Source organism: Salmo salar, chromosome 09 (genome assembly GCF_965601325.2).
Source record: "Salmo salar chromosome 09, fSalSal1, whole genome shotgun sequence".
Classification (NCBI taxonomy): Eukaryota; Metazoa; Chordata; class Actinopteri; order Salmoniformes; family Salmonidae; genus Salmo; species Salmo salar.
The window spans coordinates 7,076,277-7,102,515 of record NC_138299.1 but is presented as its reverse complement, the minus strand read 5'-3'; the positions used below and the strand labels follow the sequence as shown (position 1 = coordinate 7,102,515).

At 43.0% G+C, this 26,239-nt stretch overlaps 1 protein-coding gene across 1 annotated transcript in view; it reads right to left on the bottom strand.

The window, feature by feature from the left end:
* The window catches only part of LOC106610595 (MAM domain-containing glycosylphosphatidylinositol anchor protein 1), a 357,350-nt gene that overhangs the window by 17,027 nt on the left and 314,084 nt on the right, over window positions 1-26,239 (bottom strand). The window contains exon 15 of the mRNA XM_082956545.1: window positions 2,122-2,252. Within this exon, the coding sequence (XP_082812671.1) occupies window positions 2,122-2,252 (131 nt within the window). The remainder of the gene's footprint in view (window positions 1-2,121; window positions 2,253-26,239) is intronic.

The window sequence follows — 26,239 nt, the reverse complement described above, 5'->3', positions numbered from 1 at the left end:
TAGTCCGTGATTGTCTGTAGACCCTGCCACATACGTCTCGTGTCTGAGCCAGTGAATTGCGACTCAAGTTTGTCTCTATATTGAAGTTTTGCCTGTTTGATTGCCTTGCGGATGGAATGACTACTCTGTTTGTATTCTGCCATATTCCAACTAGCAGGTTGCTGACTGGCAAACCAATATGTGCACTTTCCTCTACTGTAAATACACACGTTCAAACACAGGCATGTAGGTAAAGCCCCGCCTTATCTCAGCTCACTGGTCACCATAGCAGCACCCACTCGTAGCATGCGCTCCAGCAGGTATATCTCACTGGTCACCCCCAAAGCCAATTCCTCCTTTGGTTGCCTTTCCTTCCAGTTCTCTGCTGACAATGACTGGAACGAACTGCAAAAATCACTAAAGCTGGAGACTCATATCTCCCTCACTAGCTTTAAGCACCAGCTGTCAGAGCAGCTCACAGATCACTGCACCTGTACATAGCCCATCTGTAAACAGCCCATCTATCTACCTACCTCATCCCCATACTGTATTTATTTATTTATCTTGCTCCTTTGCACCCCAGTATCTCTACTTGCACATTCATCTTCTGCACATCTACCATTCCAGTGTTTAATTGCTATATTGTAATTACTTCACCACCATGGCCTATTTATTGCCTTAACTCCCTTATCTTACCTCATTTGCACTCACTGTATGTAGACTTTTTGTTTTCTTTTGTTCTACTCTATTACTGACTGTATGTCGCGACTTCTGCCGAAGTCAGTCCCTCTCCTTGTTCGGGCGGCATTCGGCGGTCGACGTCACCGGCATTCTAGCCACCGCCGATCCACTTTTCATTTTCCATTTTTTTTGTCTTTGTTTGACACAACTGATTTCAATCCCACAATTACTTGTTCAGTATTTAACCCTCTGTTCCCTCATGTTTTTTTGTGAGTGATTGTTTATTGTATTTTCGGTCTGTCATGGTGTGCGTGTATTTGTTACTTTGTATATTTGACATTTTGAGTATAAATACATTGATTACTCATATCTGCTGTCCTGCGCCTGACTCGCTACACCTAGGACCCTTTACACTGTATGTTTTGTTTATTCCATGTGTAACTCTGTGTTTTTGTGTGTGTTGAATTGCTATGCTTTATCTTGGCCAGGTCGCAGTTGCAAATGAGAACTTGTTCTCAACTAGCCTACCTGGTTAAATAAAGGTGAAATAAAAAAATAAAAATAAAATGTACACATACATAAGAGCAGTATATCCACACTCTTACAATGACCCAGATAAGACACAGATGTACACACACACGAACGCACACACACATGCATGCACACCCACTCACTCAGGAATGTACACACACACACACACACACACACACACACACACACACACACACACACACACACACACACACACACACACACACACACACACACACACACACACACACACACACACACACACACACACACACACACACACACACACTATATAGACTTGACTCAGCACAAACGGGAGACCTGGGGAGATGGAGCCCTGAGCGGTAATCACTGCACACTACACACACCGCACACTGAGTCAGCGCTTCAGCATGCCTGACTTCTATAGGAATGAGTGGGAGTAAAGTGCAACTGAGGCTCCTGTGGAGCCGAGTGGACCTCCATAGCGTGCCAACCAGGAATATCAGGCTTACTCATGACCAGGGACAGGCAGGACGACTGCATTTGGGAAAACATATTTACATTTTAGCAAGTTTTTGCTATTTGTTTTTGTAAACAAATCACTTTATTTTGTACAATAAAGCACTGAACATTCTGTGGATTACCCATTCTCATCATAAATCATTGGTGTCCTGTAAAAACCTTGGGTAAAACTTTATTTGGACTATCCGGACTATCCAAGTAAAGTGTGAGCAAACCTTGTGTCAGAATTGTTTTTGATTTCATTTTTACATTAGTAGTCATCCCCCTACAATGTGCTGTGAAAGTTCCTCGACTCTCAAGTTCACTTGAAAACGAAAACTTGAAAATTAACGTTTTTCCAGAATGCTGATGAAATATAATGCAGTCATTTGAATATTTTGTCAATACGGTACATTTTTGTCCAGGCATGCTCGTGGACGGCCTTACCTGGAAGGGTCCGCTAGGGTTGACAATGATGTTGGCCTGGTTCCAGTCAGGACCCTGGTTCCCAATCAGGCTCCAGACCTTAGTGTCCACAGAGGCGATGCTCTTCACCCTCAGCCACACGTCCAGGGTACCTACATGTCGGGGTAGAGAGGGGAGAACAGAGCTAATTGAGGGGCTTTGGAGGGGGGTTTGTGTGTGTGTGTGTGTGTGTGTGTGTGTGTGTGTGTGTGTGTGTGTGTGTGTGTGTGTGTGTGTGTGTGTGGGTCTTGTTCTTCTATCCTTGTGGGGACATTTCCCACATCCCCACGAGGACAAAGACTATTTTAAAATTAGGAGTTAGGGTAAGGGTTACAATTAGGGTTAGGTTTAGGGTTAGGGAAAATAGGAACAACAAAAAAAATTGTCCCCACGAGGCTAGAAAAACAAGCACGTGTGTGTGTGTGTGTGTGTGTGTGTGTGTGTGTTCAGTTTCTGTCTATTTTCACTGTTGTGTTTTGTACCCCAATCTAAGTTTATTAGATGTAAGTTGATTAGAAGTTAATTTTCCTTTTCTGCTGAGAGCACTTTCCTTTGTTTCTGCGCCCTGCCTAGATTTGAGACTATACTGCTCCAAAAAATAAAGGGAACACTAAAATAACACATCCTAGATCTGAATGAATGAAATAATCTTATTAAATACTTTTTTCTTTACATAGTTGAATGTGCTGAAAACAAAATCACACCAAAATAATCAATGGAAATCCAATTTATCAACCCATGGAGGTCTGGATTTGGAGTCACACTCAAAATTAAAGTGGAAAACCACACTACAGGCTGATCCAACTTTGATGTAATGTCCTTAAAACAAGTCAAAATGAGGCTCAGTAGTGTGTGTGGCCTCCACGTGCCTGTATGACCTCCCTACAATGCCTGGGCATGCTCCTGATGAGGTGGCGGATGATCTCCTGAGGGATCTCCTCCCAGACCTGGACTAAAGCATCTGCCAACTCCTGGACAGTCTGTGGTGCAACGTGGCGTTGGTGGATGGAGCGAGACATGATGTCCCAGATGTGCTCAATTAGATTCAGGTCTGGGGAACGGGCGGGCCAGTCCATAGCATCAATGCCTTCCTCTTGCAGGAACTGCTGACACACTCCAGCCACATGAGGTCTAGCATTGTCTTGCATTAGGAGGAACCCAGGGCCAACCGCACCAGCATATGGTCTCACAAGGGGTCTGAGGATCTCATCTCGGTACCTAATGGCAGTCAGGCTACCTCTGGCGAGTACATGGAGGGCTGTGCGGCCCCCCAAAGAAATGCCACCCCACACCATGACTGACCCACCGCCAAACCGGTCATGCTGGAGGATGTTGCAGGCAGCAGAACGTTCTCCACGGAGTCTCCAGACTCTGTCACGTCTGTCACATGCTCAGTGTGAACCTGCTTTCATCTGTGAAGAGCACAGGGCGCCAGTGGCGAATTTGCCAATCTTGGTGTTCTCTGGCAAATGCCAAACGTCCTGCACGATGTTGGGCTGTAAGCACAACCCCCACCTGTGGACGTCGGGCCCTCATACCACCCTCATGGAGTCTGTTTCTGACCGTTTGAGCAGACACATGCACATTTATGGCCTGCTGGGGTCATTTTGCAGGGCTCTGGCAGTGCTCCTCCTGCTCCTCCTTGCACAAAGGCGGAGATAGCGGTCCTGCTGCTGGGTTGTTGCCCTCTTACGGCCTCCCCCACGTCTCCTGATGTACTGGTCTGTCTCCTGGTAGCGCCTCCATGCTCTTGCCACTACGCTGACAGACACAGCAAACCTTCTTGCCACAGCTCGCATTGATGTGCCATCCTGGATGAGCTGCACTACCTGAGCCACTTGTGTGGGTTGTAGACTCCGTCTCATGCTACCACTAGAGTGAAAGCACCGCCAGCATTTAAAAGTGACCAAAACATCAGCCAGGAAGCATAGGAACTGAGAAGTGGGTTGTGGTCACCACCTGCAGAACCACTCCTTTATTGGGGGTGTCTTGCTAATTGCCTATAATTTCCACCAATTGTCTATTCCATTTGCACAACAGCATGTGAAATTTATTGTCAATCAGTGTTGCTTCCTATGTGGACAGTTTGATTTCACAGAAGTGTGATTGACTTGGACTTACATTGTGTTGTTTAAGTGTTCCCTTTATTTTTTTGAGCAGTGTATATTGGGTTCTCTTATTAAGCACAAAGTAGTAGCGGTAATTCAATGCGTAAGTTAGGTTGGCTGTCTCCCTAGCTTAATGCTCCCCACCCACTTCACAGGAGAGCGATTTGAACGTAATGTTTTTTTTTTCTTCTGAAATGCCATCTTTCATGTGCCTTAATAACAAACTTGTATGAAATCTGTAAATACGAATACAATTGTAAAATTTCGAGCTTAGCACCTGATGTCACAGGAAGGCCAAAAAGATAATCAAGGACAACAACCACCCGAGAAACTGCCTGTTCACACCACTACCATCCAGAAGGCGGGGTCAGTACAAGTGCATCAAAGCCGAGAGACTGAAAAACAGCTTGTGAGAGGCTGCTGCCTACATTGAGACCCAATCACTGGCCACTTTAATAAATGGATCACTAGTCACTTTATACAATGCCACTTTAAATAATGCCATTTTAATAATGTTTACCTATCTTACATTACTCGTCATATGTATATACTATATTTTATACCATCTATTGCACCTTGAGTATGCCGCTCGGCCATCGCTCATCCATATATGTATATGTAAAGTTAAAGTCGGAAGTTTACATACACCTTAGCCAAATACATTTAAACTCAGTTTTTCACATTTCCTGACATTTAATCCTAGTAAAAAATGCATGTCTTAGGTCAGTTAGGATCACCACTTTTTTTAAGAATAATAGTACAGAGAATTATTTATTTCAGCTTTAATTTCTTACATCACATTCCCAGTAGATCAGAAGTTTACATACACTCAATTAGCATTTGGTAGCATTGCCTTTAAATTGTTTCATTTGGGTCAAACGTTTCGAGTAGCCCTCCACAAGCTTCCCACAATAAGTTGGGTGAATTTTGGCCCATTCCTCCTTACAGAGCTGGTTTAACTGAGTCAGGTTTGTTGGCCTCCTTGCTCACACAAGCTTTTTCAGTTCTGCCCACAAATCTTCTATAGGATTGAGGTCAGAGCTTTGTGATGGCCACTCCAATACCTTGACTTTGTTGTCCTTAAGACATTTTGCCACAACTTTGGAAGTACGCTTGGGGTCATTGTCCATTTGGAAGACACATTTGCGACAAAGCTTTAACTTCCTGACTGATGTCTTGAGATATTGCTTAAATATATCCATCTAATTTTCCTTTCCTCATGAAGCCATCTATTTTGTGAAGTGCACCAGTCCCTCCTGCAGCAAAGCGCTCCCACAACATGATGCTACCACCCCCGTGCTTCACGGTTGGGATGGTGTTCTTCGGCTTGCAAGCCCTCCCCCTTTTTCCTCCAAACATAACAATGGTCATTATGGCCAAACAGTTCTATTTTTGTTTCATCAGACCAGAGGACATTTCTCCAAAAAGTACGATCTTTGTGCCCATGTGCAGTTGCAAACCATAGTCTGGCTTTTTTATGGCAGTTTTGGAGCAGTGGCTTCTTCCTTGTCTCTCTAGGAGACAGAATGCGTCTCCTTCCGGAGAGGTATGACGGCTACATGGTCCCATGGTGTTTATGATTGCATACTATTGTGTGTATAGATGAACGTGGTACATTCAGGGATTTGGAAATTGCTCCCAAGGATTAACCAGACTTGTGGAGGTCTATAATTTTTTTGAGGTCTTGGCTTATTTCTTTTGATTTTCCCATGATGTCAAGCAAAGAGGCACTGAGTTTGAAGGTAGGCCTTGAAATACATCCACAGGTACACCTCCAATTGACTCAAATTATGCCAATTAGCCTAACAGAAGCTTCTAAAGCCATGACATCATTTTTTTGAATTTTCCAAGCTGTTTAAAGACACAGTCAACTTAGTGTATGTAAACTTCTGACCCACTGGAATTGTGATGCAGTGAATTACAAATGAAATAATTTGTCTGTAAACAATTGTTGGGAAAATTACTTGTATCATGCACAAAGTAGATGTTCTAACCGACTTGCCAAAACTATAGTTTGTTAACAAGAAATTTGTGGAGTGGTTGAAAAATTAGTTTTAATGACTCCAACCTAAGTCTATGTAAACTTCCGACTTTAACTGTACATATTCTCATTCACTCCTTTAGATGTGTGTGTATTGTGTAGTTGTTGGGAAATTGTTTGGTTACTTGTTAGATATTACTGTACTGTCAGAACCAGAAGCACAAGCATTTCGCTACACTCGCATTGACATCCTCTAACCATGTGTATGTGACCAATAACATTTGATTTTTAGCCATGGAAAAAGTCAGCAACCTTCCCGCTAGCCATGATTGGCTGTGATAATGAGTGGGCTGGACATGCCGAGATATGAGTTTGGATTGGTCTGCCATGTAGCACACTTCTGTCTATAATATGAGCTGGTCAGAATGTGTAGGTAATCCTTTCTAACGCAGATTTTTTGAAAGATATCATGTAGTAGAACTGCATAAGTGTTGCTCTCCACTTTCTGGAGGACCGAGTTTTGAAATCAGTGGAATTAGAGTATGATATTTAAGGAGATGGAGAAAATGCTGCCGTTTGATTGTTAATATGCAGATGGAGTCGAAAAGTGAACACAGAAGGCTGTTGTATAAAACACCTGTCTCTGGATTACGTCTTCCAACTAAGGGAAAACATGGCATCCGTGACAGAGAGGGAGAAGCGTCCATCTATGAATACGGGTAAGAGAGTTGAGCTAGCTACATTTTCAGATATTACGTGTTTCTAATTTTGTCAGAAAGTCATTTTCATTTCAAGTCATTTCAAGTGTATTGTTAGCTAACTAGCTAATGTTAGCTGGATGGCTAGCTAGCTAACATTACGTGTATGATCTGTGTAGTAATATTATTCGTATCTCAGAGCTATTTGCATTGCTAGTTAGCTAGCCCACATTGAACCTGGTTGGTTAGCTAGCTGCAGATTTATGCAGGGTAGTAACGTTATGAGTTGCGATTATGGTACATTGTATAGCTAGCTAGCTAATTTTCAAACAATATACTCCACTATGCAAGTAACTATTTCAATAGAATGTTTATGATGTCACTGCGACAGCTGTCTATAGACATAGCTGGTAAATTTGCTCTGGCTATCTACTCTGATTTCAGAGCACTCTCGCAGTCACCAACGCTCTGGATAACATTAAAACAGCCTAACCAGCTCTGCTAGGGTGGGTAAAATGGTCAAAGTGAGCTGTTCTGTCATTTGTGTCAGGAAGTAGCTAGCCAACATTAGCCAGTTAGCTTGGGTGCTTGACTGCTGTTAGGACAGAACGCTCTGATCAACCCTACTCCTCGGTCAGACCGTCCAGTGTGCACTCTGAATGCTCCAAGAGTGAAACGCTCGAGTTTACAAACGCCCAGAGCACACGCTGACACTCCAGATTAAATTTACAAATACACCCGAAGTATGAACCACCTTTTTTCTTGAAATCTTTGGTTGTTTACTTCATGGCATCACATGCAAATCATTAGAGATAAGTGGGGCTAAAGCTTAACTTGTTATGGATAGGGGGCAGTATTTTCATGGCCGGATAAAAAAACGTACCCGATTTAATCTGATTATTACTCCTGCCCAGAAACTAGAATATGCATATAATTATTAGCTTTGGATAGAAAACACTCCAAAGTTTCTAAAACTGTTTGAATGGTGTCTGTGAGTATAACAGAACTCATTTGGCAGTCCAAAACCTGAGAAGATTCCAAACAGGAAGCGCCTTCTCTGACCATTTCTTGGCCTTCTTGATCATCTCTATCCAAAACAGGGGATCTCTGCTGTAACGTGACATTTTCTAACGCTGCCATAGGCTCTCAGAAGGCGCCAGAACGTTGAATGATGACTTTGCAGGCCATGGCTGAAAAACAGTAGCGCATTTGGTAAGTGGTCGATCTGAGAACAATGAGATTGGTGCGCGCGTGCACGAGATGACTCCATGTTTTCATTTTCAGTCTTTGAACGAAAACAACGACTCCCGGTCGGAATATTATTGCTTTTTTACGAGAAAAATCGCATAAAAATGGATTTTAGCCCTTTCACACGTACCATCACACTGGGTGTGATCGTTCTACAGTGGTCCCTGAAGCGTACGATCACACCCCGTGTGATTAGAACACTCATTTAGAACGCTCATTTAGAACGGCCAGTTTCGAATGACGCAACAATCAGCATTTGAGCTGGCCACACTTTTTTCAGAAACTATTTACACAAACAGTCCTTACGTAAACTATACCATGAATTAGCTAATAGCAATTACTATGTATAATTAATCACATCACGAGTGAGCTCACCATTGATCGAAATAATTAGTTAAAACACTTTCTAGAAATTGAAAGTAATCCGTCGATTAGTTTCAGCGAGCAGCTGGCCACACTTTTTTCAGAAACTATTTAAACAAACAGTCCTTACAAAGTTATGTCCAGAATGTGAGCAGTTTATTTTTGGATGCAATGTTCAGATATTCACAGAAGTATCTATAGCATAACACAATCATCCTAACTGGAAAAATGTAGGCTACATTTGTCCTAGCGCTAACTGAGGAAAGATTGACGCAACACAAGCGGTCATATTTTCTAACTCTCGGCTGACGTAAACTATACCATGAATTAGCTAATAGAAATTACTATGTATAATTAATCACATCACGAGTGAGCTCACCATTGATCGAAATAATTAGGTAAAACACTTTCTTGAAATTGAAAGTAATCCGTCGATTAGTTTCAGCGCGCAGCCATGCATTTTTTCCTCACAGAAACCAAAGATAATAAGAGAAGACAAGATGAGTTTGGTCTGTTTACAGTATGCATGTTGAAGGGGTATGTCATCTACTGTCGTTCACATCCCACCATTCATTTGCAGAAGTCCTCAAAAAATGTGTGAACTCTTACTCACCTCATTTTGTTATAACATCTTTGGTCAAACGGATGATTACGTGAAACCGAGAATGCATTGTATGTCAACAAACATGGCTCCATACGCATAGCTGGAATTAGCTTAGCTCATCATAATCAGTACAACCTTCAAAACATTATTTTACACACATACTATGCGCCCATTACAATTTATGCAAAAATCGGAATGCATGATTTATCACGGGTAATTGAAAAACGTCAATAAAATACTAAATATATCAATAATACCACACAAAACATGTTCTGATAGTGATTTATTGATACAAATGGCACGTGCAGGCAGTCAATCACGGTAACCTCTCACTCCCACTCTGAGCCATTCAGTGTTGTTGTTTATGTAACAATCACATCCTGGAATGGAGAGAACATTCGAACAACACGTGCATAAAAAAACTCACGCTGGGGTGACCGTTAGAGATATTTGGAACTCACGCGTGAAAGGGTTAAACAGCGTTTGACATGCTTCGAAGTACGGTAATGGAATATTTTGAAATTCTTTGTCACGAAACGCGCCGGGCGCGTGACCCTTCGTTACCCTTCGGATAGTGTCTTGAACGCACAACAAAACGCCGCTATTTGGATATAACTATGGATTATTTGGAACCAAACCAACATTTGTTATTGAAGTAGAAGTCCTGGGAGTGCATTCTGACGAAGAACAGCAAAGGTAATCCAATTTTTCTTATAGTAAATCTGAGTTTGGTGAGTACCAAACTTGGTGGGTGTCAAAATAGCTAGCACGTGATGGCGAGCTATCTACTCAGAATATAGCAAAATGTGCTTTCACCGAAAAGCTATTTTAAAATCGGACACTGCGATTGCATAAAGGAGTTCTGTATCTATAATTCTTAAAATAATTGTTATGTTTTTTTGTGAACGTTTATCGTGAGTAATTTAGTAAATTCACCGGAAGTGTTCGGTGGGAATGCTAGTTCTGAACGTCACATGCTAATGTAAAAAGCAGTTTTTTGATATAAATATGAACTTGATTGAACAAAACATGCATGTATTGTATAACATAATGTCCTAGGAGTGTCATCTGATGAAGATCATCAAAGGTTAGTGCTGCATTTAGCTGTGGTTTTGTTTTTTGTGACATTATATGCTAGCTTGAAAAATGGGTGTCTGATTATTTCTGGCTGGGTACTCTGCTGACATAATCTAATGTTTTGCTTTTGCTGTAAAGCCTTTTTGAAATCGGACAGTGTGGTTAGATAAAGGAGAGTCTTGTCTTTAAAATGGTGTAAAATAGTCATATGTTTGAAAAATTGAAGTTTTCGGATTTTCGAGGAGTTTGTATTTCGCGCCACGCCTATCATTGGATATTGGAGCAGGTGTTCCGCTAGCGGAACGTCTAGATGTAAGAGGATCTAGACGACAAAAGAGCTCTCCAGTAGGTGTTTACTCCAAATTTAGGTTACAAGTTCATTGATTACAGGTCTGAATGCTCAGATCAACCCTACTTTTCGGCCAGATCGTCCAGTGTGCGCTCTGCACACTCTGAGAGCAAAACGTTCTGAATTTATGAACAGCCAATCTGACAACGCTCTGAGTTTACGAATGCCCAGAGCACACTCTGGCACTCCAGATTAAATTTCTGAACACACCCGTAGCCTTTAGTCTTGAAATCTTTGGTTGTTTTAGTACAAAGCTTCACATGTGAATCCTTAAAGTGATGGGTGGGGATAAAGCTTAAAAGGGTGTGAACGATGCTGAATGGGTGTAGACAAAGAAGAGCGCTCCAATAGGTACCAAAACATTCAAGGTCCATTTCCTCAAACGTGACGTTACAAGTTTATCATCTTTCAAAGCAGAATTACTTTCAAATTGTTCCTCAACTGTAGTGTATGATAACTGAAGTGTAGTGTATGATATCTACTTTTATCCAATGTAAAAATCATAGCAAATACAGCTCCTGCAGCGCGTGAAACACTAACTCTTTCCTCTGGATAGGGAAGCCTCCATGAGAAGAGACATAGCAACTCAATCCGTGTTGCCGAGATGGGGATTTACAGGCAGAGTAAAAAAAATATAATTTCTGTATTTTTCCGGACCTATACAGGCCGTCGGTAAATACACTCGATACAAAAAAAATATTGAACAAAATAGACTCTGGCTTGATAAACTTAACTTTCTGTGAAACAATTCACTCTCAAACAAATTAGTGCAATTGCTGTTGTTCCAGTCAAAGAGTGGGCTTGGATGTCTGAGCGTGGATGTCTGTTGTAAGATCTGATGTAAAAATAACAGTAAACTTTACAGTAACGTACACTTTACAGTAATATACCTATAAACCAACGTTTCTTTGGAATTTACGGTAACATATAAAAACATTTATACAACACAGTAACTTCCAGGTGAAGTGCACTGTTAAAAAATCCTGTATTTTTACAGTAAGTTACTGTAAAAAAGGAACAGTATGTTACAGTACCATATTTTACGGTGTCCAATACTGTTACTGTAATTGATTTACCAATATTGCCTAGTTTTACAGTGGCCTGAAACTACATCAGGCCTGCAAATAAGGTTGCAAAATTCCAGTAACTCTCCCTAAAATCCCAGAAAATCCACTCTGAGTACAGGATTGTCTGGAAAACCTAGGAAAGTTAACAGAATTTTGCAACCCATATTATGTTAACTTCCAGAGTGATGTTTAATTCCTATCGAAATCCAGCCAGAGTTATGATATCCAACAATTGGAAATTATTCACCTGCAACCTGCAGCAGAATGATTATAAGCGAAAGGAAAATTGTAAGGTGACTACGTTAACCATTTCAGTAATGGGTGCAAAAAAATCTAACTGATTGGATTAATAACATGTACAGTGCATTCGGAAAATATTCAGGCCGCTTCCGTTTTTCCACAATTTGCTATGTTACAACCTTATTCTAAAATGGATTAAATAAAACATTTTCCTCGTCAATCCACACACAATACCCCATAATAACAAAGCTAAAACTGTTTTTTAGAAATTTGGCAAATATATATGTATATATAAAAAAACAGATATATTATTTATGTAAGTATTCAGACCCTTTGCTATGAGACTAAAAATTGAGCTCAGTTGAATCCTGTTTCCATTGATCATCCTTCAGATGTTTCTACAACTTGATTGGAGTCCACCTGTGGTATATTCAACTAATTGGACATGATTTGGAAAGGCACACACCTGTCTATATAAGGTCCCACAGTTGACAGTGCATGTCAGAGCAAAAACCAAGCCATGATGTCAAAGGAATTGGCCCTAGGGTTCCGTGAGAGGATTGTGTCGAAGCACAGATCTGGGGAAGAGTACCAAAACATTTCTGCATCATTAATGGTCCCCAAGAACACAGTGGCCTCCATCATTCTTAAATGGAAGAAGTTTGGAACCACCAAGACTCTTCCTAGAGCTGGCCGGCAAGCCAAACTGAGCAATCGTGGAACATGGGCATTGATCAGCCCGCTTGGAGTTTGCCAAAAGGCACCTAAAGGACTCTCAGGCCATGAGAAACACAATTCTCTGGTCTGATGAAACCAAGTTTGAACTCTTTGGCCTGAATGCCAAGCGTCATGTCTAGAGAAAACCTGGCACCATCCCCACGTTGAAGCATGGTGGTGGCAGAATCATGCTGTGGGGATGTTTTTCAGCGACAGGGACTGGGAGACTAGTCAGGATCAAGGGAAAGATGAATGGAGCAAAGTACAGAGAGATCCTAGATGAAAACCTGCTCCAGATCTCTCAGGACCTCAGACTAGGGCAAAGGTTCACCTTCCAACAGAACAATGACCCTAAGCACACAGCCAAAACAACGCAGGAGTGGCTTCGGGACAAGTCTCTGAATGTCTTTGAATGGCCCAGCCAGAGCCTGGACTTGATGCTAATCGAACATCTCTGGAGAACCGTGAAAATAACTGTGCAGTGTGTGATACGTAGCGCACATGAAATATAATTTTTCGCTTAAGTTTTCATGTACTGAATAAAAACTGAAAGTTAAATGTGTTTCCATCACATTTCAACAACCGATAGCTGTTGCAGTAGAAAGTGTCCACTCTGGTCTTGGCACGTGAGCTCGAGCCAACAGCTCACAGGTACATTGCGGGAAGGTTGTGAGGGTAGGCTAGTCTAGATAATGAGATTACTATGGTCAAACGGTAGCCAAGCATCGATCATCATGTCACCAGAATCAAACCCTCAATATTTATTGGAAAGGTGCATCAAGATCAAACACCAGTCTCAATGTCAACAGTGAAGAGGTAACTCCGGGATGCTGGCCTTCTAGGCAGAGTTCCTCTGTCCAGTGTCTGTGTTCTTTTGCCCATCTTAATCTTTTATTTTTATTGGCCAGTCTGAGATATGGCTTTTTCTTTGCAACTCTGCCTAGAAGGCCAGCATCCCGGAGTCGCCTCTTCACTGTTGACGTCGAGACAGGTGTTTTGCTGGTACTGTTTAACCTGTCTGGGCAAGGTGGGACGTTTGCGTCCCACCCTAGTCAACAGCCAGTGGAATCGCGTTGCGCGAAATACAAAACCTCATAAATGCTATAACTTCAATTTCTCAAACATATGACTATTTTACACCATTTTATAGATACACCTCTCCTGAATCGAACCACGTTGTCCGATTTCAAAAAGGCTTTACAGCAAAAGCAAAACATTAGATTATGTTAGGAGAGTACCCTGCCAAAAAAAAAATCACACTGCCATTTTCAAAGCAACTAGCATGCATCACAAATACCCAAAACACAGCTAAATGCAGCACTAACCTTTGACAATCTTCATCAGATGACACTCCTAGGATATCATGTTACACAATACATGCATTTTTTGTTCGATAAAGTTCATATTTATATATAAAAACAGCATTTTACATCGGCGCGTGACGTTCAGAAAATATTTTCCCTCAAATGCTTCCGGTGAACAGCGCTTCAATTTAGAAAATTACTATTCGAAAACATTGTTAAAATTTAATATTGTCATTCAAAGAATTATAGATTAACATCTCGTGAATGCAACCGCATTGCCAGATTTAAAAATAACTTTACTGCAAAATAACACTTTGCAATAAACGACGTGGTATGCTCAGAAAAATAGGCTAGGCGATACATGTTAGCGCCATCTTGGAACCATCTAAAATCAAAAATACTATCGTAAATATTCCCTTACCTTTGATTATCTTCATCAGAAGGCACTTCCAGGAATCCCAGGTCCACAACAAATGTAGTTTTGTTCGAAAAAGTTAATTTATATACCAATAGTTCCTTACATTTTTGTCATTTAGCAGACGCTCTTATCCAGAGCGACTTACAGTAGTGAATGCATACATTTCATTTCATAATTTTTTTTTTCCTGTGCTGGCCCCCCGTGGGAATCGAACCCACAACCCTGGCGTTGCAAACACCATGCTCTACCGACTGCGTTCCGACTGCGCGTTCCGAAGGCTACTCAAAATGTATTGAAGCGCGCGGGACTTGTCGTCACGAATGTGCAAAAAATATATATTTACGTTCAATCAAACATGTCAAACGTTGTATAACAAATGTTTAGGGCCTTTTTCAACCAGAGCTTCAATAATTTTCAAGGCGGACGATTGCATTGTCTTACTAAACGTTTCGGAACAAAAGGTTTCCCATGGGCGCCCGCGTCATAGTAGTAATAGCCCTCCCCCTGTGACCAACTTCCCAAGCCTCTCTTTGGGTCAGTTTGTACCATAGAAGACTCAAATCACTTTGTAAAGACTGTCGACATCTAGTGGAAGCCTTAGGAAGTGCTAAATTATTAATAAGTCCCTGTGTGTTTCAATGGCAAAGGTTTGAAGTGATTCCACACATCAGATTTCCATTTCCTTTCAATGGCAAAGGTTTGAAGTGATTCCACACATCAGATTTCCATTTCAGATGGCAGGGTTTTGACTGCCATCTGAGTTCTGTTATACTCACAGACACCATTCAAACAGTTTTAGAAACTTTACAGTGTTTTCTATCAAAATCTACTAATTATATACATATTCTAGTTACTGGGCAGGAGTAGTAACCAGATTAAATCGGGTATGTTTTTTATCCGGCCATGCAAATACTGCCCCCTATCCCCAACAAGTTAATGAAGTTGCCAGTTGAGGACTTGTGAGGTGTCTGTTTCTCAAACTAGACACCATTTTTTATTTATATATTTTATTTCACCTTTATTTAACCAGGTAGGCCAGTTGAGAACAAGTTCTCATTTACAACTGCGACCTGGCCAAGATAAACCAAGGCAGTGCGACAAAAACAACAACAGAGAGTTACGCATAAACAAACGTACAGTCAATAAGACAAAATTAAAATAGAAAAATCTATGTACAGTGTGTGCAAATGTAGAAGAGTAGGGAGGTAGGCAATAAATAGGCCCTTGAGGTGAAAATAATTACAATTTAGCATTAATACTGGAGTGATAGATGGGCAGATGATGATGTGCAAGTAGAAATACTGGTGTGCAAAAGAGCAAGAAATAATATGGAGATGAGGTAGTCGGGTGTGCTATTTACAGATTGGCTGTGTACAGGTAGAGTGATCGGTAAGCTCCTCTGACAGCTGATTCTTAAAGTCAGAGAGGGTGTCATAGGCGTCATAAGGATTGGACCAAGGCGCAGCAGGTATAGTGCTCATCTTGTTAATTTATTTAAAGATAACACTTAAACAAAACGACGAAGCAGTTCCGTAAGGCAACACAGGCTATACAGGAAAACAACCACCCACAAAACACAAGTGAAAACAAACCCAACTAAATATGGGCTCCAATTAGAGGCAATGACAACCAGCTGCCTCTAATTGGAGGTCATTGCCAAAAACCCAACATAGAAATAGAAAATATAGAATGCACCTCAAAAACTAAAAAAAAAACACAAAAACAACCCCAAACTTAAAGGGAGAGCCACCTCCGTAGTGGGAGGATTGGGAAGGGGGGGTGTAGCACAGGGACCGTTGTTGACGGTGGCCACCCTCCCTTCCCAATCCTCCCACTACGGAGGTGGCTCTGGCTCTGGGCGTAGCTCCCGTCCAGAAGACCCTAGGCTGGGGAGCGTCGCCGGAGACTCCGGGCTGGGGAGCGTCGCCGGAGACTCCGGGCTGGGGAGCGCCGCCGGAGACTCCGGGCTGGGGAGCGCCGCCGGAGACTCCGGGCTGGGGAGCGCCGCCGGAGACTCCGGGCTGGGGAGCGTCGCCGAAGGCTCAGGGCTGAGGAGCGTCGCCGGAGGCTCCAGGCTGGAGAGCGTCGCCGGAGGCTCCAGACTGGAGAGCGTCGCCGGAGGCTACAGACTGGAGGGCGTCGCCGGAGGCTGCAGACTGGAGAACTACGCCGGAGGCTACAGACTGGAGAGCGTCGCTGGAGGCCGAGTGCTCACAGCAGGCACTGGCTGTACCGGTTTATGGAGGCACACTGGAGGATGAGTGCGGGGAACAGGAACAGGACGTACTAATGGCAGAGTGCTCACAGCAGGCACTGGCTGTACCGGGTTATGGAGGTGCACTGGAGGGTGAGTGCGCGGAGCAGGAACAGGACGTACTGGACTGGGCAGGCGCACTGGAAGCCTGGTGCGTGGGGCTGGCTTAGGAGGCACCAGACTAGTAACACGCACTTCAGGGCGAGTGTGGGGAGCAGGAACAGGACGTACTGGACTGGGCAGGCGCACTAGAGGCCTGATGCGTGGGGCTGGCTTTGGAGGCGCCAGCCTAGTAACATGCATCTCCGTGCGAGGAGCAGGAACAGGGTAAACTGGACCGAGGAGATGCACTGGTGGCCAGATGCGCTGCGCCGGCGCACTTCTCCCTGGCTGCCGGCCAACTCTCGCATGGCAACGCTGCGGAGCCCTTATTGACCGCACTGGACTGTGCACGCATATGGGCAACACAGTGCGTATCTCCGCATAACAAGGTGCTTGCTTGATCCGTCGCTCCCCATAATAAGCACGGGGAGTTGGCTCAGGTCTCCATCCTGACTCTGCCCAACTCCCCGTGTGCCCCCCCCCCCAATTTGTTTGGGGGGATGCCTCTCGGCCTCATCTAGCTCCCTTAGTTTCCTCTCCCAGAAACATCGTTCTGCCTCCCACGTCCATCCTTCACTTCGGTGCTCCAATCCCCGCTGCTTGGTCCTTGTTTGGTGGGTGGTTCTGTCACAGTCATTGTAAGGATTGGACCAAGGCGCAGCGGGTAAAGTGCTCATCTTCTTTCTTTATAAAAAAACACTTAAACAAAATAAACTGACGATGAAAACAGTCCAGTAAGGTGCACAGACTATACTGGAAACAACCAACCGGGAAACAGCTTTTTCCCGGGCTCTGAGAGCCTATGGGAGCCGTGGGAAGTGTCACGTTACCGCAGAGATCCTTTGTTTTGGAAAGAGATGTCAAAGAAAGCCAATAAATGGTCAGACAGGCCACTTCCTGTAAAGGAATCTCTCAGGTTTTTGCCTGCCATATGAGTTCTGTTATACTCACAGACACCTTTCAAACAGTTTTAGAAACTTTAGGGTGTTTTCTATCCATATCTAATAAGTATATGCATATTCTAGTTACTGGGTAGGAGTAGTAACCAGATTAAATCGGGTACGTTTTTTATCCGGCCGTGTAAATACTGCCCCCTAGCCCTAAGAGGTTAACTCAGAATTACTATTAGAAAAATTGTATTACCTTTGCTGATCTTCGTCAACAGGAATGGTATAAAATAGTCATATGTTTGAGAAATTGAAGTTATAGCATTTTTAAGGTTTTTTGTATTTCGCGCCACTCGATTCCACTGGCTGTTGACTGGGTGGGACGATTTCGTCCCACATACCCGAGAGAGTTTAACGAAGACAAGCTCAGAGCGAGAATCTCTTTCCAGAGAGACATCAGGGATTGTAACATGCTCAGAAACATGGCTCTCTCGGGATATACTGTTTGAGTCCGTACAGCAAGTTGAGTTCTCAGTTCATCACGCAGACAGGAATAAATATCTCTCTGAGAAGAAGAAGAAGGGGGAGTATGGTTCATGATTAATAACTCATCGTGTGATTGTTATAACATACAGGAACTCAAGTCCTTTTGTTCACCCGACCTAGAATACCTCACAATCAAATGCCAAACGTATTACCTCCCAAGAGAATTCTCTTCAGTTATAGTCACAGCCATGTATATTCCACGTTGCGCACACCAATGTTTTGTTTCCAGACAAGCGAAACACCTTCTTTGCCCGCTTTGAGGATAACAGTGCCACCGACGCGGCCCGCTAGTAAGGACTCTGGGCGCTCCTTCTCTGTAACCGACGTGAGAAAGACATTTAAGCGTGTTAACCCTCTCAAGGCTGCAGGCCCAGACTGCATCCCTAGCCGCGTCTTCAGAGCATGCGCAGACCAGCTGGCTGGAGTGTTTACAGACATGTTTAATCTCTCCCTATCCCAGTCTATGTCGCCATTGCAATGCACGCTGCCCTAGCCCATCTGGACAAGAGGAATACCTATGTAAGAATGCTGTTCATTGACTATAGCTCACCATTGTACCCTCCAAGCTCATCATTAAGCTTGGGGCCCTGCGTCTGAACCCCGCCCTGTACAACTGGGTCCTGGACTTCCTGACGGGCCGCCCCCAGGTGGTGAAGGTAGGAAGCAACAGCTTCACTTTGCTGATCATCAACAATGGGGCCCCACAAGGGTGTGTGCTCAGCCCTCTTCTGTACTGGCTTTTCACCCATGAAAAGGGCCCTCCAACTCAATCATCAAGTTTGCAGACGACACAACAGTATTAGGCTTGATTACCAACACTTACGAGACAGCCTACAGGGAGGAGGTGAGGGTCCTGGGAGTGTGGTGTCAGGAAAATAACCTCTCATGCAACATCAACAAAACAAAGGAGCTGATCGTGGACTTCTGGAAACAGGGAGGGAGCACCCCCCTATCCACATCGACGGGACCGCAGTGGAGAAGATGGAAAACTTCAAGTTCCTCGGCGTACACATCACTGACAAACTGAAATGGTCCACCACACAGACGGTGTGGTGAAAAAAACCGCAGGATGCTGAAGAACTTTGGCTTGGCACCAAATACACTCACAACTTTTACAGATTGAGAGCATCCTGTCAGGCTGTATCACCACCTGGTACGGCAACTGCACCGCCCGAGCTAGAAACACAAGCATTTCTCCACACAAGCATTTCTCCACACAATAACATCTGCGTGACCAATAAATTGTATGTGACCAATACAATTTGATTTGATTTTGATGTTGCGTGTAAATGGATGAAAAAAATGGCTGTATTTACTTAAATTAGTTAAGAGAATATAATGTAACCATTGGTGTGTTAAAATTTGATTTAGGGTGATGGCACCCTGTCTTTGTAATAACCCCGCCTCCTGAATCCAATTATTTGACCTGAGGGAGGGGACCAGTAACTTTGATCAAACTTTGATCTGGTTTTATCCAAATATCGTCAAATTTCATTAAAAAAAAAGTATTTTTGACTGTTTAAAGTTGAACCCCTCCCATGGTGGTTGGTTGTTGGAGTGTGTCTGAAAACCAAGTGTGACTTTGCATATTCATTGGTTATCTTTGACCTATCCTGGCATGTTGGTCTGATAAGTGTCTGATTGACAACTCCATTACAATTGAGATCCTCATCTCAGTCATTTCTATGGTAGTCTACATTCTGATTATCTACCCTTTTCCCAAAGTGTGCACTCATTCACTCCCCTCTTATGGATTTAAAGGGACGGAAAAATCCAAGGACTGGTAAGGACCAAACCAATGCTTTTGAATGCATGGGGTGAGTGAACGAGTGCACACTTTTGGAGAAGTGTAGAGACTTGGAATGAGTCCCTGCAGTTCAATTCAGTACTCACTCACCACTGGCTGAATCCCAGTGGCTGAATCTCAAATCTCTCCCTAATCAACTCATCAAGCTTTGATTATTTGAATCAGCTGTCTAGTGCAAGGGTAAAACCAAAACATCCACCCAGTGGGGCCCCAGGACTGAGTTTGGAAAACATGCACCCCTTGGGTTGCAGAGGACCGAGTTTGGGAGACGCTGAATTAGACCCTTCGACAACCACTTTGGCCAAAGCCGGAAAAGCTGCAGGCGTCAGAGCGAAGTGCTATCTCGCCACGCACCACGGTATGTTTGAAGTTTGGCCAATTTCATTTTAAAAAGTATGGAGAGGCGTGCCTAATTATATGTCACATGCATTTGTTGGATTTTGAGACTTGACATATGTAACAGATTAAATAACTCCCAAATGAAATGTTTAACTGTTACTAAGGTTTATATCTTGTAAAACAACAGGGGGATTTTTTTTGTTTGAATTTCATGTTCATTTTATTATTATTTAAAAGTGGAACATCATTCAAGTCACGAGTGTGTCCCATAGTTGATGGGTTTATTGATCCCGTCGCCACTCTCTGGAAGTTACCGTCTGAGTTTCGTCAGCAACACGTGACAATGGAGGGCCCTCTGAGCGACTTGGTAGATGAGAGGGGGTGGTTTAGGATTCACAGACTCACTTACTGCCTCCCTCTATCAGATTTCAGGTAAGACCCAAGTGCAGACTGTGTTGAAGTAACAATGTTTATTGCAACAACAGTGGCAGGCAAACGACAGGTCAAGGCAAGGCAGGAGTCGATAATCCAGAGTAGTGGGGGCAAGGTACAGGACGGCAGGCAGGCCCAGGGTTAGGTCAGGCAGAGGTTGGTAATCCAGAGTAGGGGCAAAGGCACAGGACGGCAGGCAGGCTCAGAGTCAGGACAGGCAAGGGTCAAAACCAGGATGACGAGAAAGAGAGAGACTGGGGAAAAGCAGGAGCTGAGACAAAATGCTTGGCTTGAACAAACAAGACAAACTGGCCCAGACAGACAGAAAACAGGTATAAATACCCAGGGGATAAGTGGGTAAGATGGGTGACACCTCGAGGGGGGTGGAGACAGGTGTAACAGATCAGGCAGTGATACCCTCACTCACTCATCCTCTATCTGTCTGTTTTTCTCCCTCTATCCTGACCTCACTCTCCCTCTTAATTACCCATAAGCCATGTTTCTGTGTCTCCCGGCCCCTCATTTTCCCTCTTTCGGCTCAGCAGCAACATTAAACAACATTTAATGAGCTTTGGATCCATAAAAAAAAAATTACGGGTCTGGTTAGCCCAGAGAGCGAGAAAGAGAGACAGCCGCAGGACTGCCGAGGAATCATCACAATGTTTCACTTTTTGTTAATCACCGCTTCTAAAATAGAGGGAGAGATGGAGGGGATGGAGAGAGATGTGTGGAGAAAGAAAGAGGGAGAAGGAGGGACAAACAGGACTAGGAATTGGAGAGAAAGATGGAGAAGGAAAGAACCATGAGAGGGAGAGAGAAAGAAATGGAGAGAAAGAGAACCTCGTTGCTATAGTGACACTACCGCTGACACTTCCTAACCCCCCTCCTTCCTCCCCAGGAGCCGAATCGTTGCATTCCTCCAGCAGTTGTCAACACTATTAAGAGTCACTCAATTTGTTATCTAGCACTTCAGTTCCTGAGAAATGGGTTTTCTACAGATGAAATGCAGAATTGTTATTATCATTAGCCATGTAGCATGCGGCTCGACACAGGCCTCATGGGATTTCATATTCCTGCTGCCTGAAGGACACAGAAGATATGAATAGAACAGAGTAGCAATGATGAATATATATGGCCATCTCTCTCTTATGCTGTCATACTGTATATCATGGGATATCGTGACAAAGATTGAATAGGAGTGGGAGATTGGCCGAGTGTGTGTGGCACAGCACCAGAGTTTGTAACCGCTCTTGCCATGTGAATAGGGTGTCTTGCCACACAAGACTGTAGTCCATTGGCAGCTTGCTTTTGGGGCCTGTTCTCACTTGTTATAATAATGTGTGTCTTTACATTTTTGTCATTTAGAAGACACGCTTATCCAGAGCGACATACATTTTCATACTTTTTTGAACTGGTCCCCCATTGGAAACAAACCCGCAACCCTGGTGTTGCAAGCGCCATGCTCTACCGACTGAGCCACACAGGACCTGTCACGGCTGTTTGAAGGAGCGGACCAAGATGCAGCGTGTTCGTAGTTCCACATATTTATTAAAAGTGAAACTGAATGCAATACACTGAAATACTTGAAAATACAAAACAACAAACTGTGACGCAGCAAGGACAACACACTATTCAAAAGACAATAACCCACAAACCACAATGAGAAAAACCCCTACTTAAATATGATCTCTAATCAGAGGCAATGAGGATCAGCTGCCTCCAATTAGAGATCAACCCCAAACAATCCCAACATAGAAATAGACAAACTAGAACATAAACATAGAAATAGAAAAACATAGATTAGCCCTAAACACCCCCTGTCACGCCGTGCCCTACTATAGAAAATGACATCTTACTAGGGACAGGACGTGACAGGACCTTTCTTCCTGTTGCCTTTGAACTTATTAACAAGGCCAGTAAAGAAGAAGTTTCTCAGACGTTTTCAGACTTAGTAGTCTTACCAAGCGCTAAGTAATCAGCTGTAATCAGCAATCAAGGCCAGTATTCAATCCGAACTGCCGAAGATCCTTCATCTCAGCAGTGTTTACTTTGAATGCAGCAAAGGTGGGACCAAGTCACTATTATTCGAGTCACAAGCAAGTCTCAAGTCACAAGGTTTGAGTCACAAGTTTTCAATTCAAGTCTCATGATAAGTAAAAAAAAAAAAAAAATCTATACATGCAACGACTTGTTCAACTACAAATCTTGTCTATTACCTATTACCAGACAGCACATTTATTTTATTTTATTTTATTTTAACACATTTTGATTAGCAAATGTAATTGTAAAATAGGTACCTTGTATCAGTTGTAAGGGCATGTAATCAGCAGAATGCAAGGCAGGTTGACGTGCTCAGAGTGTAGATTTATTTACAGGTCTTGGTGATCCAATGGTAAAAGCGTCATATCACACAAAATATACAAGTAGATTTAACAAATATACTCAAGAAATAGCCCAAAAGAAATAGCTTGTCCTTTCTGAACAAAAACAGGTCAAGGGCAAAACTGTACAGCCTCCCCCTGAGAAACAAAACCGAGTCTGTCTAACAGGAGATCAAACAGGTAGGCCTACAATAACAAAAGCACTTGGCCCCCAGGACAATACAATTACCCAATTTGCAATTACAACTGATAAACTGGTTCTACAATGTAAAAAGCCATTTCCACATCCATTGTTACATTGGTACATTCATCTTAATCAGACTTAATGATTATTAATGATATTTCAACACCAATAATACATGGAACAAAGTTCAATGTTCTAACTCAAAAGCGTGCAGCGCAGGTCACGTAGGCTTTTCAATGTGAACTGAGACGAGCGCTCCCTTATTACGCACTACAAAAAGGACAGGGACATACATAGGACACAAACACACGGAACTTGAAGATTACCCGGGAAATATGAAGAAAGGAAACCATACATTGAATTAAATAAACACAACTTCTACTTGAAAACATTCATGTGCATGAATAAACATCGCCCCCACTCAGAGAAATGGTTGGCTAAATTGAAATGTATCGTAGGCCTACCAAACATGAAATTAAATCAAGTTGTATTTATCACATGCGCCGAATACAACGGGTTAAGCCCTTAACCAACAATGCAGTTTTAAGAAAAAGAAGTGTTATGTAAAAAATAGATAAGTAAAAAACGATTAAAGAGCTGCAGTAAAATAACAGTAGCAAAGCTATATATAGGGGGTACCGGTACAGAATAAATGTGCGGGGGCACAGGTTAGTCAAGGTAATTGAGGTAATACGTACATGTAGGTAGAGTTATAGATAATAAACAAAGAGTAGCAGCAGCATAAAAGAGGGGGTGTGGGGACAGTGCAAATAGTCTGGGTAGCCATTTGATTAGCTGTTCAGGAGTCGTATGGCTTGGTGGTAGAACATTTTAAGAAGCCTTTTGGACCTAGAATTGGCGCTCCGGGTACTGCTTGCTGTGTGGTAGCAGAGAGAACACTATGACTAGTGACTCTATGACTACTCTTTGACAGTTTGTAGGGCCTTCCTCTGACACCGCCTGTTATAGAGGTCCTGGATGTGTCACGTCCTGACCAATATTTAGGTATTATTTGTATTATATTTGGTCAGGACGTGGCAGAGGTATATTTGTTTTGTATTATGGGGTTTTGTGTGTGGTGTAGTGGGGTGTGTTAGTTTTGGTATAGGTTCTAGGTTTGTTTTTCTATGTGTAGTTTTGGGTGCTGGACTCTCAATTGGAGGCAGGTGTTTCTAGTTGCCTCTGATTGGGAGTCCTATAAGTAGGTGTGTATTTGTTTGGTAGGTTGTGGGTAGTTGTATTTTGCACTGCATTTATTTATGCCTGTAAAACTGTCACTAGTCTTATTTCGTTTTCTTGTTTTCACGTGTGCACATTCATTTAATAAATTAAGATGATGAGCACTAACTCCTCTGCGTATTGGTCCACGTTCTCCGACGATGATTTCGCTATATCGTCTGACGACGAAGAAATCTGTGACAGGATGGCAGAAAACTTGGTCCCAGTGATGTACTGGGTCGTACACACTACCCTCTTTAGTGCCTTGTGGTCAGAGGCCGAGCAGTTGCCATACCAGGCAGCAGAGATGTTCTCAAGTCTTTGAGTCCAAGTCTCAAGTCTACCAACAGTTTTACGCAATGGAGGAACAACATACTCCATCGTGGAAAGATCCGACTACCTCACAAAAGATCTTTAACCTGACAAAAAAAAGAAAAACAGATTCATCTACAGACACGGACGATTTACTTACCGTTGAAGTAGAGGTTAGTGCTCTGGCTGGAATCCATGCAACACTGGAAAAGTTGTGTGAGGAGCTAGCAGGGCTGGGGGGGGGGGGGGGAGTTTGGACTTTAGCCAGAGTGAAATGATCACGTTCCAAGGAGAGAACAAGGCCAAGGTTAAAATCCACAATTCCAACATGGATTGTCTACTCAGGGAAAACAGGGTGATGAAGGAGTCTCTACTAGACATACAAAGTCGTAGCATGTGAGAAAATCTATTTTCTTTCTGGAATTCCTGAGGACTCATCCAATAATCCAGAGGGCGCGATCAGAGAATTCATGTGATCCGTCTTGAAACTTCCTATAGAGACTGTAAACAAGGTGGCTTTCCACCGAGTACACAGACTTGGAGAGACAAGACCAAGGGTCCCCGACCAATCATCGCAAAATTTGAACACTACTAACAAAAGGAGCTGATGAAAAGCAGGGGAAGGGAGCTTAACCTGTTATGGCTAGGGGGCAGTATTTTCACAGCCGGATAAAAAACGTACCCGATTTAATCTGATTATTACTCCTGCCCAGAAACTAGAATATGCATATAATTATTAGCTTTGGATAGAAAACACTCCAAAGTTTCTAAAACTGTTTGAATGGTGTCAGTGAGTATAACAGAACTCATTTGGCAGGCCAAAACCTGAGAAGATTCCATGCAGGAAGTGGCCTGTCTGACAATTTCTTGCCCTTCTTGATTATCTCTATCCATTACAGAGGATCTCTGCTGTTACGTGACACTTCCTACGGCTCCCATGGGCTCTCAGAAGGCGGCAAAAAGCTGAATCGTGGCTTTGAAGGCTCTGGTTGAAAAAAAGTAGCGCGTTTGGGTAGTGGCTGGTTACAGTACTATGAGACTCAGGCTCGTGCCCGCGTCGACAGAATGCTTTGTTTTCTTTCGTCTGTTTACCTAAACGCAGATTACCGGTCGGAATATTATCGCTTTTTTACGAGAAAAATTGCATAAAAATTGATTTTAAACAGCTGTTGACATGCTTCGAAGTACGGTAATGGAATATTTAGAAATCTTTTGTCACGAATTGCGCCATGCTCGTGACCCTTATTTACACTTCGGATAGTGTCTTGAACGCACGAACAAAATGCCGCTATTTGGATATAACGATGGATTATTTTGGACCAAACCAACATTTGTTATTGAAGTAGCAGTCCTGGGAGTGCATTCTGACGAAGACAACAAAGGTAATCAAACTTTTGTAATAGTAAATCGGAGTTTGGTCAGGGCTAAACTTGGTCGGTGTCTAAATTGTTAGCCGTGATGGCT